The sequence below is a fragment of the Canis aureus genome, chromosome 25 (assembly GCF_053574225.1).
Source record: "Canis aureus isolate CA01 chromosome 25, VMU_Caureus_v.1.0, whole genome shotgun sequence".
NCBI lineage: Eukaryota > Metazoa > Chordata > Mammalia > Carnivora > Canidae > Canis > Canis aureus.
Window position 1 is genome coordinate 8,268,368 of NC_135635.1, and position 18,023 is coordinate 8,286,390.

General features: G+C 40.1%; 1 protein-coding gene across 7 annotated transcripts in view; it reads left to right on the forward strand.

Annotated features, from left to right (window-relative positions):
* The window catches only part of SLC38A1 (solute carrier family 38 member 1), a 69,965-nt gene that overhangs the window by 45,499 nt on the left and 6,443 nt on the right, over positions 1-18,023 (forward strand). For 6 of the 7 annotated variants that reach the window (XM_077870346.1, XM_077870344.1, XM_077870347.1 and 3 more), the window contains 11 exons: positions 5,792-5,865; positions 7,295-7,387; positions 7,698-7,779; positions 8,734-8,816; positions 9,753-9,811; positions 9,928-10,044; positions 11,278-11,357; positions 12,956-13,056; positions 15,410-15,528; positions 16,266-16,407; positions 16,508-16,605. In XM_077870346.1, the coding sequence (XP_077726472.1) occupies positions 5,792-5,865; positions 7,295-7,387; positions 7,698-7,779; positions 8,734-8,816; positions 9,753-9,811; positions 9,928-10,044; positions 11,278-11,357; positions 12,956-13,056; positions 15,410-15,528; positions 16,266-16,407; positions 16,508-16,605 (1,048 nt within the window). Of the gene's footprint in view, positions 1-5,791; positions 5,866-7,294; positions 7,388-7,697; positions 7,780-8,733; positions 8,817-9,752; positions 9,812-9,927; positions 10,045-11,277; positions 11,358-12,955; positions 13,057-15,409; positions 15,529-16,265; positions 16,408-16,507; positions 16,606-17,129; positions 17,277-18,023 lie in introns of all 7 variants that reach the window. The other variant, XR_013363898.1, reaches the window with a different exon arrangement.

The following is an 18,023-nucleotide window of genomic DNA, read 5'->3' on the forward strand; positions in this document are numbered from 1 at the left end:
AGTGCCCATGCTTGCGACTTTAAATCCTTGCTGCTCCAGGTGTGGCCCGTGGAGCAACAGCATCCACGATACCTGGGGGCTTGTGAGAAATGCGGCGTCTCGGGTCCCACCCCAGATCTACTGAATTTAGAATCTCCAATTTAACAAGATCCTAAGGAGATTCGGATATATCATTAAACTTTGAGGACAACTGCTTTAAACTTTGGCAAGGGAGAGCACAGGGAGAGTCATGCAGGGAAGGTTGGGAAGGGTTCTCTTATTTTTTTTTAAGAGGAATGGGTCCAGGAGGAGTTGAAAGCACTCACCTGCATGGCAGCCCCGAACACCCCCATGGAATCTATTTCTGGATCCACAGCGATGACTGCTGCTTCATCTCCACCTCTTTCAAGGGCTCCGATGGATGCTGGGTGGGGAGTATGTCATATGATTGCTTGTTATTTAGCGAGACTTAAAAGATAGTCTCATCATCCTTGAAGCTATGTGGAGTTGGTCTTTTTTAAATTTTTTTTTTGAGGCATAATTTATATACAATAAAATTCTCCAGTTTAAAGGCTAGGATTTGATAAGTTTGCCCAGATACAGTTGTGAAATCACCACCACAATCATGGCATAGAACATTTCAATTACTGGGGTGTTGGGTGACTCACTTGGTCCATTAAGTGTCTGACTCTTGATCTCAGGGTCGTGAGTTTAAGCCCCTGTAGCCCAGTGTGGAGCCTACTTAAAAAACAAAACATTTCAGTTGTCTTAAATGTTTGGTTCCATTTATTGTCACAGTTTTCCATTTGATTAGCATATAGTACTTTAAGAAATGAAATTTATTATAATGTTATCCATGTAGTCTTTGGGTAAGTTATGGGAGAACAAAGAATTACAGTCTTACTGATGTGATTCAAAATAATAGCAAATAAATGTTTTTAAAACAGATGTTTACATGTTATTGCTTTAAGGTAGGAACCAAAATTTTCTTGCACCAAATACAGTAAATATATCTGGGACCACTGTCAGAAATATTTAAGAAATCATGAAGAGCAGGAGTATCACCAGCGGACTAGAAATGGGCAGATTTCATCCCAGCTTTCAGAAGTGGTAAAACATAGATCCCAAGCAATATTCAAGGGCAAATTCTTAAATAGCTTGTTTATATGCAAATACTGTAGAAAATATTGCTTCATAGTGGTCAATAGGGTTTTCCTAAATGGTTTTGCTAAACTAACTTCATTTTTTGAGATAATAGTGAACTAGTAGGTCACAGAACTGTCTTAGGCAGAATGTATTTTGATTTTAGCAAGACATTTGGCATAATCTTATATGATTTACAAATGAGATGCTAATATTCTGTAAATTCACTTATTTTTAGCCAAGAGTCTGCTATGTGCTTTGCTTGGTATTGTATGTAAATAGGCAAATAGGATGGGCCGTGACTCTGAATTAAACTGTCATGTCTAGTAACAGAGGAACATAATAAAGCAATGAAATAAAAAGATTCCTTTGGCTGTCAAGTGGAGGAAGGACTGGGGGGGGGGGGGGGTTGGAAACAAGAAATAGATAGAGATTACTACAGTTGCCCAGAAATTAGAAGTGATGGATTAGAGTAGTGGCAGTGGAGATGGAAAAAAAAATGGATATGGATTTAGGATCTATTTTGGAGGGAGAAGTAATAGGACACTTGTCAATGATTAGATATGAGGGATGAGAGAGTGGATAAAAGATCAAGGGTGACTTCCAGGTTTCTGGCTGGAGCAGTTGACTGGACTGGGGGCTTTTTTTAGATGGGGGTCTTGTTGTATTCAAAGTTTGTACCAGTGACTTGGATGAAGGCAAATTCAAGATACAAAGCTTGATGAGACAGTTGATACATAAGTAAAAAGATCAACAATTTAAAAAGATATCATGAGACTGGAAAGATAAGATGTAATGGAAAAGTGCAGAATCTTTTCAAAAAAAGTACATGAGACAGAGCCAGGAAGAGTAGCCTAATAGCCGTTTCCAACAGAAGCTCAGTAAGAATCAGGTGTGGCTTGGCTGCTGTAAAAATGAACGCCAAAATAGGTTGCCTTCAAGGAAGCATGATGTCCAGCTCAAGTTAATAATCTTAACACGCTTTGCACTATTTGGACCAAAACCAATGTGATGGCATTTGCGTTTGGGGGCACACAGCCATGAAGAAGGATGGTTGAGGAACTGGACCATGACTAAGATGTAAAGAGCCTGAAACCTCCATCACAGGATGATAGCTGGGAGATTTGGAGAGATTTAGGTCAAAGGGCACAATGTTAAAATGAGCACCATCAGATGGACTATTTGGTGGAAGACGGTTTCCATTACAAGTAGATGCAAGTAGGTCCAAAGGGTGAAATGAGGACCCCGAGGATAGAAGAGCAGCAGTAGTTTCAGCTCAGCCTCTGTTCCCTATGTGTGGCTCTTTCCAGAAACAGGATGGGGTGAGTGCCACATGTGTCCCCTGTGACACACTTCACAGACCTGGATGGATGCCTGTGTGTTGGATGGAGCATGGAGCATTCCTGTGCTGGGTGGAAAACTGGGCAGGGCAATGTTTAAAGGCCCCCCTCTGATCCTAGAGTCTAGAATTGAGGACTCTTTCTCCTCAGGGGACACAGACTCTCCAAGGATTGTCCCCGCACCACCTCTTTCAAGATGTTGCTGACATGCGAGGGTTCTCAGAAGTTCCTGACCACGTTCTTCACTAGAGAACTCTCCCGCTGCTGCTTCCCCAGTGCCCATGTCCAGATACATGTTCTGGATCCCCTTCTCTTCCAGGCAAAACCTAAGTCTGAAATAGCAACACTTTGAGAGCTCAGATTCTATTGCAGAGGTTCAGTTGCCACCACAACACCTTTTTCAGCAGGCGGCTTTTGCTCTAACCTCGTTAGAACTTGTAGTCAGTGATTAGAGGTGTGCAAGCAATCATGATGTCTGGATGAGATGAAAACCTGAATCACTCATCTTCCTCTTAGCACAGGAATACCTGCGTATATTTCTCTTCCAGCAAACCACAATAATATGTACAAATATCTAACTGGACAAAGAGAGGTACAATCATGCTCAAGACAGGAGAAATGTTCAAATAAGTCATCACATTCTGGCAAATCATCCCTCCTGCTCCTTCTCTTTGATGTTATGTTTTGTGTCTTTGACATCCCTGGATCCCCTTAAACTACTCTAGGGTCATTGTAGCCAGTTAGACAACTTAGCGCTTCTTTCTAAGAATCTAAACAAGGAGATGTACTTCCCTAAATTTTAATTCCATTGATATTACTAGATCTTTTTTATAGCCTAAAGCCGTCTTAAAATTTTACATCCTGATTTTACCTCTTATGACCTGCTAGAAAAAGGGTTTGCTGCATATGAGTTTTCAGTTTGTGGAGGGAAGCTCTATATTTTGGGAGGGATGGAAAGACCATCTTCAGCGATGGGATGATTAAAGGCAGAGGCTGTCAGACTTCTTGCTACAGGTCTTTACGTCTAGGGTACAATGTTTATGTCCTTAAACAGGGGAGCACAAGGGTCATTTTCATGACTGTGGGAGAACCTCACTGTGCTGTTAAGTGTAGGGGAGAAGATAGGTGGAACTCCCTGCTAATGTCCTCCCTGACCAACACTTTTCTCCCAGAAAGAGAAAAAGACGTGTTAGGAGTGAAGAAATCCTTTACTTCTTGTCAACGGCCACAGGCCAGCTGAGCATCACCTACAAAGAGATTCAACCCAGTAGAATGTGTTAAGAGGCAACCATGTGCAAGAACCATGTGATCCGAGGGGCTACTAGCTGAGTGAACAGATGTTTCCTTATGTTTCTTTTGCTAATAAAGACCCAGTTCTCCTCAGCTTAGGGCCTTTGGTTAATTATTATGTAGACGTTAGTAATTATCCCTCCCACTAGGCACATAGCTCCTCCAAGGTCATACTCTTTACTCATTAGCCTGGGGCCCAGTGGCAAGATCCCCTCTCCCCACTAGGTCAGTCCCGGGAGAATAGACTCAACAGGACATGTGATCACTCTAGAACAGCCCATGGCTAATCCGAAAATTCCATCTATCCTATCCCAAGCTGGATGCCCATGCTGGTCAGAGAAGTCCTCTATGGCTTGTCACATGTAGGAGTTGCCAGCTAGTGTTCAGTGTCCCTAAAAAACATGAGTGAACTTCAAAATAAATATGGCTTATCTCTTATGAGATGAAAGAAAAATCATACCACAGTTTTGTCCTGTATCTTCCTCTCTGGCAGAGCAAATCCAGTTGTGGTCCATTACGTACATCAACACTACTGGGATGGTTCATAAATGCCTGCTCTCAGTTTCTCCTTTCCCTAAGCCAGAATAGATAATAAGGGTCTTACCCCTTATTCACCCTCCTACTCAAGGACCTTAGATAAGTCCATATATGTCTGAATGTTCTTCCTTACAATCATACCTTAACCCAAATTCCCCTTCTTATTAGCTGGTCAGTTTGGTCTTCACCCAGAGTGTTAGGTTTTCTGTTCCTTCCCCCAGTGTTTGTTTTTACCTCTGCTGAGCTCTGTCCCCCTTTTACGTTTTGTGACCAATCTATGGCATTCCATCTTCTCTGCAGTTGACCATTCTGTAGTCCCTCCCTTATCTCCTTGTGGCTGCACTGCACACAGGAGCAGCAAAACGCCATAAGACATGAGAGAGCCGTGGAGCTGTCTTTCTTTCTGCCTGGGGCAAGGGAAGGCACCTAAGAAGGTGACATCTGAGCTGGGCCCGAGGACAGTGGTTCAGCAGGTGTGTGGGGTGGGGGAAGGGGTTGGGAAGAGAGAGCTCACACAGAGAGAATTGCGTGATGTGCCAAGTGCCTCCCAACTGCACTTGCTAGAAAAATCATAGCTTTAATTATTCAAATGTGGAATCAACTGCCGTAATATATTGTTCTAGGACTATATTTCCCTACATCAGGGAGTAAGTGGTTTCATTTGGGGGACTGGAATTTTTTTTCTTTTTAGTAAATAGGCTTTATTTTCAATTACTAAGTGTGTCTTAACCAAATGATTCAGAAATAATCTATGCAATCTCCCACACCATTTTAGCTGTGTTTTTTCTCGAGGAGGGTTTGATAATGAGCCATATGTACTAAAACAAAAACATGAGTTTGTCAAAAAAGTCTTTTCACTTTGCTTGTCAAGATTTTCCCATCCGTTAAAAGAAGTGCTTAGTCTTTAAGAGGAACCAGGTGCAAAAAAAAATGAATTATCTCAGTGGTCCAGTGTATCGATTCAAAAATAGCCACCGAGTAATTAGATGAAAAGAACCTCAGACATCATTTAGCTTGCGTCTGTGCTATAGGTGAGGCCTCTAAGGGATGAGAGAACTGAGCAGGTTGCCTAAAGGCACGTGGTCGTTGACCTAAGAGTCACCGCAAGCTTTTCCCTCTACCCCCGCCACCATCCCCAGTCCCCACACCCTTTTCACACTTTCTCACTCAGATGTAACAGAAAGTGCATCATAGACAATAAAAGCTTTCTTTCATAATACTGTCTGAAAGTCATCTCAACTGAAATGACCTCAGAGAGCTATTTAGGCTCTGAATTATGTAGAGGATTTGCACTGTTAGGGTTACTCAGATTCTAATGAACAGTTCTTTATTTGGTAGAGCATTTTTATGGAGGATTTTAAAGAGGGTGTGACTAATAGTTTCCAAAATTTGGATGTTACCATATAGGGTTAACCATATAAATAAGCCTTTGCCCTTCGAAAATGTAAGGTCCGAGTTATGTTCTTTTATTGTTATTACAAGACTTCTTTTCTTTGCTTTAGGATACTTTTGACTTCTGTGACACTGCTATCTATATATTCAATAAACCTTCTTTTGATCTGTTCCAAGGAAACAGGTAAGCTGATAATAAATGTCTAGTTTTGTTAAAGCCAGGGTGACTGATTTGCATGGTGATACTGTAAACAAGTGATACCGTCCCGATTCAGCAACTGATTATTGAAGAGTACTTTGACCTACAGTCCCTCAAAAACCTACAGTGGTATTGACCCAGAGAAATAAACACAGCACCATGGAAATTGCATTGTCTTGGACATTGAGAGGGTAGCGTTGTCATGTAAAGCAAACCCCCAATTATACCTGTTTTTCTAGTTTGAGATGCCTCTGTTTGAAAGGCTTCAGTTTTTCCTTAGGTCTTAATAAATTCAGAGCAAGGATTCCATGTTTTGATATTACAGCCTTCAAGATTTTAAAAGTAAACAGAGCTCTCATTCTTTTTTGTGTATATTCCGAGGAGAAAATGTTACGCCTGAGGCAACGTGGGAGTGAGGGTGCTGTGGAAAGGCTCCAGGTTCTGGGCAGTGTAATACCTGAAGTGTTTATTTTCTATTCCTGGGACAAATGGATTCTGTTTGTAATACTTTGACTTTGACTTTAGCTAAAACCACATTGACCAACTATTACTGTACATAGATGACTCCATTTAGCTGGGACATTTTGTAATAAATTGAGGATCTACCATTGTCTTGTGTAAACACCAGTCTTATGAGAGATTAAACAAAGCTTTAATTATAGTCTGACCTATATTGCTTTCTGTGAACGTTTTAAAAATGTGAGCCAAACTGTCATAAAGAAATATAAACACTTTTTTTTTTAAATGAATGGCTTAGCAGCTTAGTATTTATTGAGATGAGACCATTGAACATGTTAGGATTTTGCTGTAGCCAAATTATTCTTTTGACAGATTTACCTATTGGTCTCTTTTCTGAGTTGCATATCTTTGAACTAAATTTTACAAATGATCAAAGTTCTGGTGTTCACTCTTACATGTTTCTTACTGTGTTTAGGACACATGAGGCATTTGTGGAATGTGATTAAGATAATTCCTTGTTAGCCTCATCGGTTCACGTAATTAATTCAGAAGGGAACTTTCATCCCAGCCATAGGATTTGTATTTTTAAATCAAATCTTTATTTTAATGATATCATCAGACCTGAGAGGGAGACCAGAATAGGAATTTCCCCCCAGTAAAGTAAGAAGACAAAGACTTTTCGAGATAGTTTAAAATAAGCCTTATGACCTAATAATTTAATTGTAATGCTTTCGTAGCCAACCTAAAAAAGGAGAAATGGTGGTCATGTCTGACATTTTTAAAATGTCATGAGGTTGCAACGCCTTACCCCTTGCAAAGCCCAAAAGGCTATTTGTGTGATTTTGAGAAAGACAGAATAACTTGGGGAATAGTCCATGGAATGAGGAAATCTTGGCTTTCTTTAACTTTTAGAACCCTGTCATTTCTTGTGTTCTCAACTATGGTTTTTAAATAGGCTGCATGGTTTATGAAAAGCTGGGAGAACAGGTCTTTGGCACCACAGGGAAGCTCGTAATCTTTGGAGCCACCTCTCTACAGAACACTGGAGGTAAAAAGAACACGCTTTCTATACATAACTTTAAAAGTATGTGAATATTATTATCTTTTCTAATTCTGGTGGTTGGGTGGCCGGATGAATTTTAACAAAATGGAAGCAGGATCGTTCTCATTGCTAAAATGGCACATGGAAAGCAAAGCGGAGAGAGCAGTCACTTATTTAAAACCAAGTATACGGAGTAGCTAAAACTGTCTTTGTGTCTTACTGAAGGTCAGTCTAAGAACAGGCTGCTAGCCTTTTATATAGCTTGCAACGTGAGCCTTAGTATCTTCTTTCTAAAAATGTTCTCATTTTCCTCTAGCAATGCTGAGCTACCTCTTCATAGTAAAAAATGAACTACCCTCTGCCATAAAGTTTCTCATGGGAAAGGAAGAGGCATTTTCGTAAGTTATCGACCATGTTTTTTGTGAAATAACTAAAATGTTTTTAATTTAAGTGTGGGCTAACCAAAGTTTTTGAGTTTTCCCTAGGTTTTTTTTTTTCTTTCTTTGTTGCTCTAACAAATTTCTCTAGGGCTATATAAATGAAAGCCATTTGAATATGAACATTTAAAAGGTAGATTTATCTGTCAGGCTGCAAACGGTAGATGCTGCACCTCCCAGAGAGCCTGAGATCTATATCTAGTTTCTACAAAATAGAACAGATACGGAGTACTTTTAACACAGACGTATATTTAACACAGAAGTGGAACACGCATTAAGACCGTTGTCTCTTTCTTAAAGAAGGGAGCAAAATTTACATGAGCCAACTTTATTAAAGATACAGCTAAGCTTGGAAAATGTTGGAGGTACACCTGGCACATCGGTTGTTTTGACTCCCTCTTGTTTAACAGTTCTTGTCAGTCTAGTTTTTCTGTTTTCTTTCAAGGGAGAATCATAGAAGCCAGAGTTCCTTGTGTTCTATCATCAGGACTCAAGGTCAAATACAAGAGGTTAGGGAGAAAGCAATGCCTACCTGTGCTGACTTGTTTTTCAATGGTATTAGCCAAGCAAAACAAAAAGGAACTTATCTTTAAATAATTGATAAGACATGTTGTAATCTAACAGAATGCAGTGTGTGCATTCAGCTTTGAAACCATGTAAATAATTCAAAGGAACGCCACATTTAGCTGATGGGGGAGGGGAAAAATCCCTTCTACCACTTGGGAGCTAGACGATAGTAAATGAGGAGTGGCTGGGTTCAAGTGTTTGGATAAACCTGAATAATGATAGAAATTAATGGTAAAAATTAATAATAGTAAAAATTCCTTAAAATACATCGTGAAATTTTACATTTGAGGAAAAAAAAATACAACTTTCTACAAAAATGTGACCCAACCATTTAAATGCCTCTTTCAGAGCCTGGTATGTGGATGGCCGTGTTCTGGTGGTGGTGGTTACCTTTGGCATAATCCTTCCTCTGTGTCTCTTGAAGAACTTAGGTAAGGAAAGAGCTTGCTTTTATCATAGTCTCTACAGTGCCCAGATGAATCAGAAACCGGATAAAAATGAACAACTTTGCCAACTCTACTTTCACTCGTGGGGTAAAGATTTAAGTGAATGATAAATTTACAAGTATTAATCAGGCTTAACTTTAATATGGGATGAAAACGCTGGTCAGTATGTGACCCTCCTAAGCAATCCTACTGAGATATGGAGCGGAGAAGTGAAGTTCTGGGGCCAGCGGCAGACATGGTGATATATCCAATAGCACAACTTACAGTCTCCTCTGAGAAAAGTACAGAAAATGGAATTCTCTTTATACAACATCTTAAATATCCAGATTATTTAGATAAGTAGATTTTCAAATCTAGTATCAAGACAGAAAGTTGCTTCTGTGCAGCCTCCCACATACAAGTTAACCCTGCTTTTGTGGAAATTATGGTGGTTGGGGGATTCCAAGGGTAGCAAGGTGAAGAGCCCCAGATGCTCAATTTATTCCTAGAAATCACTTCATCTCCCCTGTGTGTGCCCCTCATGTGGGAAGAGAAGTGTTGTAGCTGATATTCACTATGTACACAATAGGTACATAATAAAGAACTATGGAGTAGATCAAGGAGCAAATGCATCTGGCCATAGGTCTCCATCAGAGAGTATAGCAACCAAGAGCTATGGCCAAATTTGGGGCCAATTTTTTCCCTGGATCTGGGAATCTTCATTGTCTAGTGTATCAGGGAAAACTGGAATCAAAACAGTAATATAATGTTTTTATTTAAAGTCACCATTTTTTTTTAACAAATAAAGTAGCACTCTCAAATAATAAATCTTATGTTCACACAGGCATATTTGCATATTATTGGAACTATGCTTGAAATAATGCATTGAAAAAACAAGATGATACATGAAATAATAACAATTTTTTTCACCTTTTCTTTTAGGGTATCTTGGCTATACTAGTGGATTTTCTTTGAGCTGTATGGTATTTTTCCTTATAGTGGTAAGTGCTGATGAAAAGGGTTGGTTTAGTTTTGCCATAGTACAATGCCAGTTATTCATTGTTTGGCTTTAATTTGATCAAGTCCATTTTGTTTCTCCTATATTTCTTAATACCAGGTTATCTACAAGAAATTTCAAATTCGCTGCGATGTTGCAGAGCTAAATTCAACAATAAGTGCTAATTTAACAAATCCTGACATGTGTACACCAAAATATGTTACCTTCAATTCAAAGGTAAGTTTCCTTATCTTTTAAATATAAAAAAGAGCATTTTATTAAGGGCATTGTAGTTCTCATATTTGTTGTAATTAAACTGCTTTGAAAGTATTCATTCTCGATAGGACACCATACCACTGCTTCCCAAATTCCATAAATTTAGAGACCTTTGAGAAATAGACAAAGATTGTATTTCATGCCTCCTTTTATCCAGTTTATGTATGGGACAACCTTAAGCATTCTCTGTGAAAATCTCTTTCTGGATCATTAGCTCAGCTCCTCTTTTCCTTGTAGATTTTGAAAAAACAGATTAATAACATCCTTAGCCCACTGCTCTTCTCTCGTAGTGACTGTAAAGCACACCAGCTCGCACAGTTGTCAAGTACGGATACCGCCACACATTGGCACTTAGAAAACTTTCATACAGTTGGGGTGTTGTTAGTAGTATGGGGAACAGTAGACTACAGAACCAGTCAGGCTTGGATTCAAATCCTTTGGCAAGTTACCAAATTCCATGTAAAAAACTAGAATTCTGTATCTTATAGGGTTTTATAGAATGGGCCTGGTATAGAGCTTTTGCAGAATTAGAGCATGAGGAATGTCAGTTTTTCTTCCTTCTTTTTGTATCAGAAGTTATATTGAGATTGAGAGCTTTAAAAAGCCTTATCTGAGAAAACGAAATAGATACAGATCTATTTCTATACAGAGAGATCTCTCTCTCTCTCCGGCAACTCTAAGGACACAGCCAAAGTAACAAACGTGGAAGTAGTTGTCTTTTTAGATGTCATCTTTTAAGTCTGATTTGATGTACCCTATGGAGCAAAGAGCCATGGAATAGAGGTGGAAGTCCTGAGTGTGTCACCTGAATTTTTGGAGGGAGTCAGAAGAGTATCGGTGGTCTGTCTACTGCTCAGGGTTGTTGTAGAGACTCAGTGAAATGACGTAGGGAAAGCGCTGTGTGACCGCCCAGCACCATGTAAATATGGGATGATGCTATGCCTGAAGTAGGTGCAATACACTGTAGGTGAGGTGAACCTAAAACCCCTCTGTGCCAAGTGCCTCACGTCTCATGCTAGATAAGCTCTCTTAGAAAAGCTGCTTCTATTTTAGATATCAAAGCCCTCCTAATAACCAAATAATCCTGGGATTCTGAAGAGCTGTCAGACAAAAATCAGCTCAGAGATATTGGAGCAGAATAATTTTTCGAGTAAAAATGTTTCTTCTTAATGTTTATTTTTCTCTTTCAACTAGACCGTGTACGCTTTACCAACCATCGCATTTGCTTTTGTCTGCCACCCGTCAGTCCTGCCAATTTACAGTGAGCTTAAAGAGTAAGAGATTTGTTTTTTTTATCTTAATCATTTTTTACATCCCCTCATTAATAGCCAGGTATTGTATTAAAATAAATAGACTTATATAATAAACCTCCAAGGACTCATCACCCAGCTTCAACATTTACTTTCTGCCATTCTTGAGCAAGTACTATAATAAAGGAGAAAAAAAAAAAGAACAAAAAAAAAAATCAGAAAACTGTAGTATATTTTGGCCATAAACATATAAAGTGGCCAACTATGTGGACTTTTTTGTTAGTTTTTCACATACTGTGTTTCTTAGGAGAGTTCAAGTATTCGTGTTACTTTATGTTACTTATGCTTATTTTACAAGTGTATAATAATAATCAGCATCTATAAACTGCAAAATGCTTCATGTCTGATTTGCCTCTTACTGGTTTAGATGGAAAAGGCTGCGAAATCAGGGAGAAAGAAATCAATGTTAAGGCCACAAACTGGATAAAAGAATATTATTGTTCATTTTAAACCATGAAGATGATTCTGTGGATTTGTTTTTTGATTGCTGTTTTAGAGAAAACTAAAAATCCTGCTTATAAATTTCCTCCTGGATTCTCTTTTTAGCCGACTCTTAGCAGACTTTATAGATTAAAATAGTCATCATGGCGTAGTCTTAAGCTCAGAAAAGATATACCATGTAGCTATCTATTTCCATTTTGAAAAATGAAATAGATGTCTGTTAGCATTGATTCACTTATGACTCTTCCTCTTTCATATGTAATTGATATGTGGATATATTTGGAAATACCTACATCTACCTATATGTACATCAGTCCTACTTTATGATCCTATACTCAGGATCATAAATATTTAAATATGTCTTTGACCTCTTTTAAACCTAATAGTCCAGCTTTTAGTTTGTATTTTTTCTGATGTGTATACTTCTCTCAATTTTTCCTATTATGACGCAAACAAATGTTATGACAGTCATGATCTGTTATTGACTACAGGCCTGATAGCTTAATTGTTTGGGCCATTAAAGAAACTTAAAGTTCACCCAAAACTCCCAGAGTAAACCTGACCTGAGAGAGAAAGAGCCCTTCACCATCACAGCTGTGATCACTTGGGTACTTATTGGTCTGGAAACACAGACCAAGGAATGGCAGGTGTATCCTGGGGCTACACAGTGAGGGGAAAAAGGAACCTAAGTAGCAGCTGTAGCAGCAGAATACCTGAGGTCAAGTTCTAGCTTTGCCGTTCATCTCTGGGGCTGCCCATTTGAATTTATTCTGCTTTTTTCCCCTTACATGCTGAGTGTGGAGATAATATCAAAAACAAATATTAAAAAATATTCTCCGCCTTTTGATGAGAACCTGATATTCTTTTGAAAGAATGGGGAAGGACATTCAAGGGATCGGTAGTTCCATGGATCTCTCTCACAATATCCGTTTGGTATAAAAGAAGTTATTTTAAACTGGAGTAATTGCTGGGGGCAGTGAGTGTAGAAGAGGGGTGATCTCAGCTGGTCAGATCTTCCCTAGCCTGATAGAACGTCGTTAGTATTCTTCTGTGTTAGCACTGGTAGTTAAGCTCAGTAACATGGTTTGTAAGTTTTACAATTCCCTTATCTTTGTTCTTAGTCGATCACAGAAAAAGATGCAGATGGTTTCCAATATCTCCTTCTTCGCCATGTTTGTTATGTACTTCCTGACTGCCATTTTTGGCTACTTGACATTCTATGGTAAGTGACTTCTGTTAGCGCGTAAATATAGGTATTTGTAAGTAAATTAGTGAAAAGCAATATCCAAATAACTTTTAACATTTTTTAAAAGATTTATTTATTTATTTGAGAGAGAGAGAAAAAAAGTCTGAGTGCAGGGGGAGGGGCAAGGTAGGGGAAAGAATCCTGAAAAGAATCCTGAATTAGACTCCTTGCTCAGCCCAGAGTCCAAAGCACAGCTCAGTCCCAGGACCCTGAGATCACGACCTGAGCTGAAATCAAGAGTCAGCCGCTTAATCAACTGAGCCACCCAGGCACCCCAATATCTAAATAACTTTTTAACATGATAGCCCAAAAAAGCAAAAAAAAATCTACCCATTGATTGTGCAGGTCTTTTCTTCTGCATAAAGCAAGTGGTGATGATTCCTTTGTATATTTTGTGCAGACTGCGCAATAGAATAATTACTGAAACAAGATACTGTAATTTTTTTCTCTCCTAATACTGTCCTTAAAAGAAACTGCATTTTATAAGCATGCCGCCTTTACTGAGGAAAGTTTAGAACTATACCGGAGAAGGCTCTCCTAATTGCTGTTGCGAATTGGGTCAGATTCCATTAATAGAGAGACAGAGACAGATGTTGAAAGTGAGAAAGAGCAGAGTGCTACACTCATGACACTTGTGTTAATTAAAAATAAAACGCCTGATTGTTCACTGGAAGTTGGAGCCCTACAAAGATGTGAAGGAATGGCAGAGAAGGTTCAAAGGCATGAAATCTGAAAAAGAGAACAACTAGGTTTCATTTGTAATTTATTGGCCCTGTGGGAATAGTTTTCCTTCTTTTACTAGGTCTTCATCCTCTCCTATTCAGATTATCCTCAAGCTGTATTTAACATCTTTCATTACCATTATGATTTGGGACTTGATTTAAATTTAAATACATATATTTCACATTGTTCTTTATTAAATCATATTTCTTTGGGGCATTTTTTTCCATAAACCCTAATGTCTCCAAACTTAAATAGGTTTGGAGACAATTAATTCAGCCTGGAGAAGATTGGCTACCCTGAATATACAGTTGTATTGTTACTGTTTTTGTAAGCAATGGCAAACAGCACTGTCTGATAAATCCATAAATACCATGTTGAATTTCTGCATAAAAATAGTGTTTCTAGCTTTCCTGCAGAGTTGCAGGGCTGGGGGTAGGTAAAGGGAGGGAGGGAGGGAGAGCCTCCCTGTTAATTGAACAGTGTCACTGTTACCCCTTCATGCATGAATTTTCTTTGCAAATCCATTTTTCCCCCACAAAAAATAGAATATCAAACCCTTTTATACTCTTTGGTTAAAGAAAGAGGCTCAGCTATTTTTAGATGGTTATAAATTCTGAATCAAGAAAATTAGAACTAATAAGACTCTCATTATAACCTAGGGTCCCTTTTCCAAAACTGAGACCAATCTATGGCACAGAATCGAATTGGAATTCCACCCCCAGAACCTTGAGACCGGTATAGTGAGAAGACCTTACGGGAGACATGCAGGAGGGGAAGGTGCTAGACCTTACGGGAGACATGCAGGAAGGGAAGGTGCTAGACCTTATGGGAGACATGCAGGAAGGGAAGGTGCTAGACCTTAGGGGAGACATGCAGGAGGGGAAGGTGCTAGACCTTATGGGAGACATGCAGGAAGGGAAGGTGCTAGACCTTACAGGAGACATGCAGGAGGGGAAGGTGCTCTGGTCAAAGGAGTGAGCATTTGCAGGGACTGCCATTCTAGCTTTGGTTGTCTTTGAAATCACGTCCTGAAGTTCAGAGTTAAGAAAAGTTCAAAATGCTACATAAGCTAAATACTTTTTCTTTTTTAATAAGAAAAACATGTATGGAAGAGAATTCTTTCCTGCTGGTGGTGAAGTTAGCACCACCTTCTCTTGGCCCCTGGAAGTGGAATGATAAGAGGAGGGTCTGAATGAGGCTCTGCGTGGCGTGCAGTCCACCTGGCAAGACTGCAGAGGTGTAGCGTCGTTTGATGAGTGGCACCAAGTGGGGAAAAGTCTAGATGAGGAAGGTTTTTGTGCTTCAACTCTGTTATTTTTAATTCTGATTTACTCCCAGGTTGAATTTAGTATAAGCTGAGCATCCCCACACTGTGTAACTGCTTCTAGAAATTACTGTAAATTCCTTTTAAAGTTACATACGGACAAGTGGAGCCTGTCTCACACAGGGCATTTTTTTCTTTTCAACTTCATAAATTGTTGTAATAGTTACCTCAACACCTAGAACGTTGCTTTCCTTGCCCTTTTGTTTCCAGATTCTGTGTTGTTAGGAAAAACTGTCATTCAGCAATGTGTTTGTTTCTTTCTAATACTCTCCCTCGCTTTAGAAAACGTACAGTCGGACCTCCTCCACAAGTACCAGAGTAAAGATGACATTCTCATCCTGACAGTGCGGCTGGCTGTCATCGTGGCTGTCATCCTCACAGTGCCCGTGTTATTCTTCACGGTGAGTAAGAGGCCTCCGAGCTGTCGACATACAAAAAGCCAAGGCCTCCCCTTTTCTCCTGTGTTCAGGAGCCCGCTCCAGAGAAAGCCTGCTGAGGGTGACTTCCCAGTGTCACTGGAACCATATATAGTAGGGAAGGACCCTGAGACTCGGTTAGGGCCCTTCAGAGAGAAAGTAGGGTCAGTGAGATAGGGCAGGCTCTGATGGAATAAATCTTAATTCTCATAATCTCTTCCTTTTTCACAAAGAAATGTAGACAGAATGATTGTTTTTAAAGATTTTATTTATTTACTTGAGAGAGAGAGAGAATGAGCATGAGCAGGGGGAGGGGCAGAGGGAGAAACAGACTCCCCACTGAGCTGGGAGCCCGATGCGGGGCTCGATCCCAGGACCCTGGGATCACTACCTGAGCAGAAGGCAGACGCTTAACAGACTAAGCCACCCAGGCGTCCAAGACGGAGTGTTTGAATCTTCCTCGTACACGATGAGAGAACAGAAAGGGACTGGAAGAGAACACTTAGTCATAGATAGAAACAGCAATTACCCCTCACCAAAGCAAACTACCTATTTGTAAATAAAAATACTTTCCTTAAATCAAGACCTTTGCTTGTAATACTGTGCAAGGCTTTGCAAAACATTTCACAGATTCCTGTGCACCAGTACATGAGTTTCTGCTGAAAATGTGGAGGTTGGCAAGCTGGAGGCCGTCACGGAGTCTTTGTTTTCTTTTCCTGTAGGTTCGATCATCTTTATTTGAACTGGCTAAGAAAACGAAGTTTAATTTGTGTCGCCATATCTTGGTTACCTTCATACTCTTGGTGATAATCAACTTGTTGGTGATCTTCATACCCTCCATGAAGGATATTTTTGGGGTCGTAGGTACGGCTTGATGACTTTACACTTATCAGTGCTCTACAACAGCTGTTTAGAAAGCTAAAATTTCACCATAACAACATCAATTTTTTTTCTTATTTTACAGGAGTTACGTCTGCTAATATGCTCATTTTCATTCTTCCTTCATCTCTTTATTTAAAAATCACAAGCCAGGATGGAGATAAAGGAACTCAAAGAATTTGGGTATGTCTCATGCCTGCCACTCTGATTTTTCTGATTAGTTTTTCATGTAAATTAAAAATTATTTATTCCCCAAATAAATAGCCCATCTCTCCCCTACCTGACCCTACTGGTAGCGACCTCAAAAGGGGAGCAGTCCTATAGTTTTCCCCTTTGGGGGATTTAAAATACCTTATCAGAATCTGATCTATTCTCTGAAAATATGTTACTCTTACCGTGTTTTAACTTTTCCCTGAGCGAGGGTTGGGCCACCTGGGAAACTGGATGTTGTCATCGTCTCTGTAAGGCGATGCCTTGTCTTCAGCAAGCTAGGAAAGGGAGAGGGACTCAAAGATTAAGGGCAGCCCACTGCTTCTGTACAATTCGTGGTCATGTAACTCCTTCCAACAGCCCAGGGAATGTGGGACGCCTTAACTTAAAATGGCTGAGTTAGCTTAAAGAGCCTTTTTATGGTTTGACAGAAATACTTTGGAACAACAGACCTGGATTCAGAAACTACCTTTCTACATTGGGATTCTTGTTTCCAGGTCTGATGAAGTTCAAAGGCATCTTGAAGGTGGTGCACTTGGAGACAGTAAGGGAAGCAGGGGTGAAGTGGCTGCTACATGAGTACCTTCTGGAGCACCATTTTGTTTGGCCTCGGAGAAGGCTTCTCAGCTGCCCTCCCAGATAGTGTAAGCGCTCCAACTGCACGTATCACCCGAGTCAACAGACCCGGGTGAGAGATGTAGGCAGAAGGGATCATCCTTATGCATTTAGGAAAAGCAGCACTGATGCTGGTACAACATCTACTTCCCCAACAGGATTATCCCTGAAGCCAGAAGTCCCAAATCTTACTAAACCATACCAGTAGGGGCTTCACAAGGACAGAGAAGGAGCCCGTCAAATACACTCAGATTAAATCTGAACATGGTAGAGGCCTGTTGCTCGTGAATTCTCTGGGCCTCCTTAACGTTAAAACTGGTAGTAGGATCTAGCAGATAGCATTAGACAAGGGCTCCTGTCCATGTGGGGCCCCACTGGGAGTTAGACCAGACCTGTGATGGTAAGCGGTGTACAGCCCTGCCTACCATTTGCCTCTTCTCCTTCCCTTAGCTCTATCCCCCAGGTTCCAGTCCAGCCCCCTTGGTTCTCCTGTTACTTCATCCTTCTTCCTGCAAAGCTCTCATTGGATACCTTTTTTTTTTTTTAATATTTTATATATTTATTCATGAGAGACACAGAGAGAGAGAGAGACATAGGCAGAGGAAGAAGCAGGCTCCCTGCGGGGAGCCCCATGTGGGACTCGATCCCGAGACTCTCGGATCACGCCCTGAGCCAAAGGCAGATGCTCAACCGCTGAGCCACCCAGGCATCCCTCATTGGATACTTTTAAGGCCAAGCAATTTCTAATATCATGTTCTCCAGATTTTGGTCCCCTC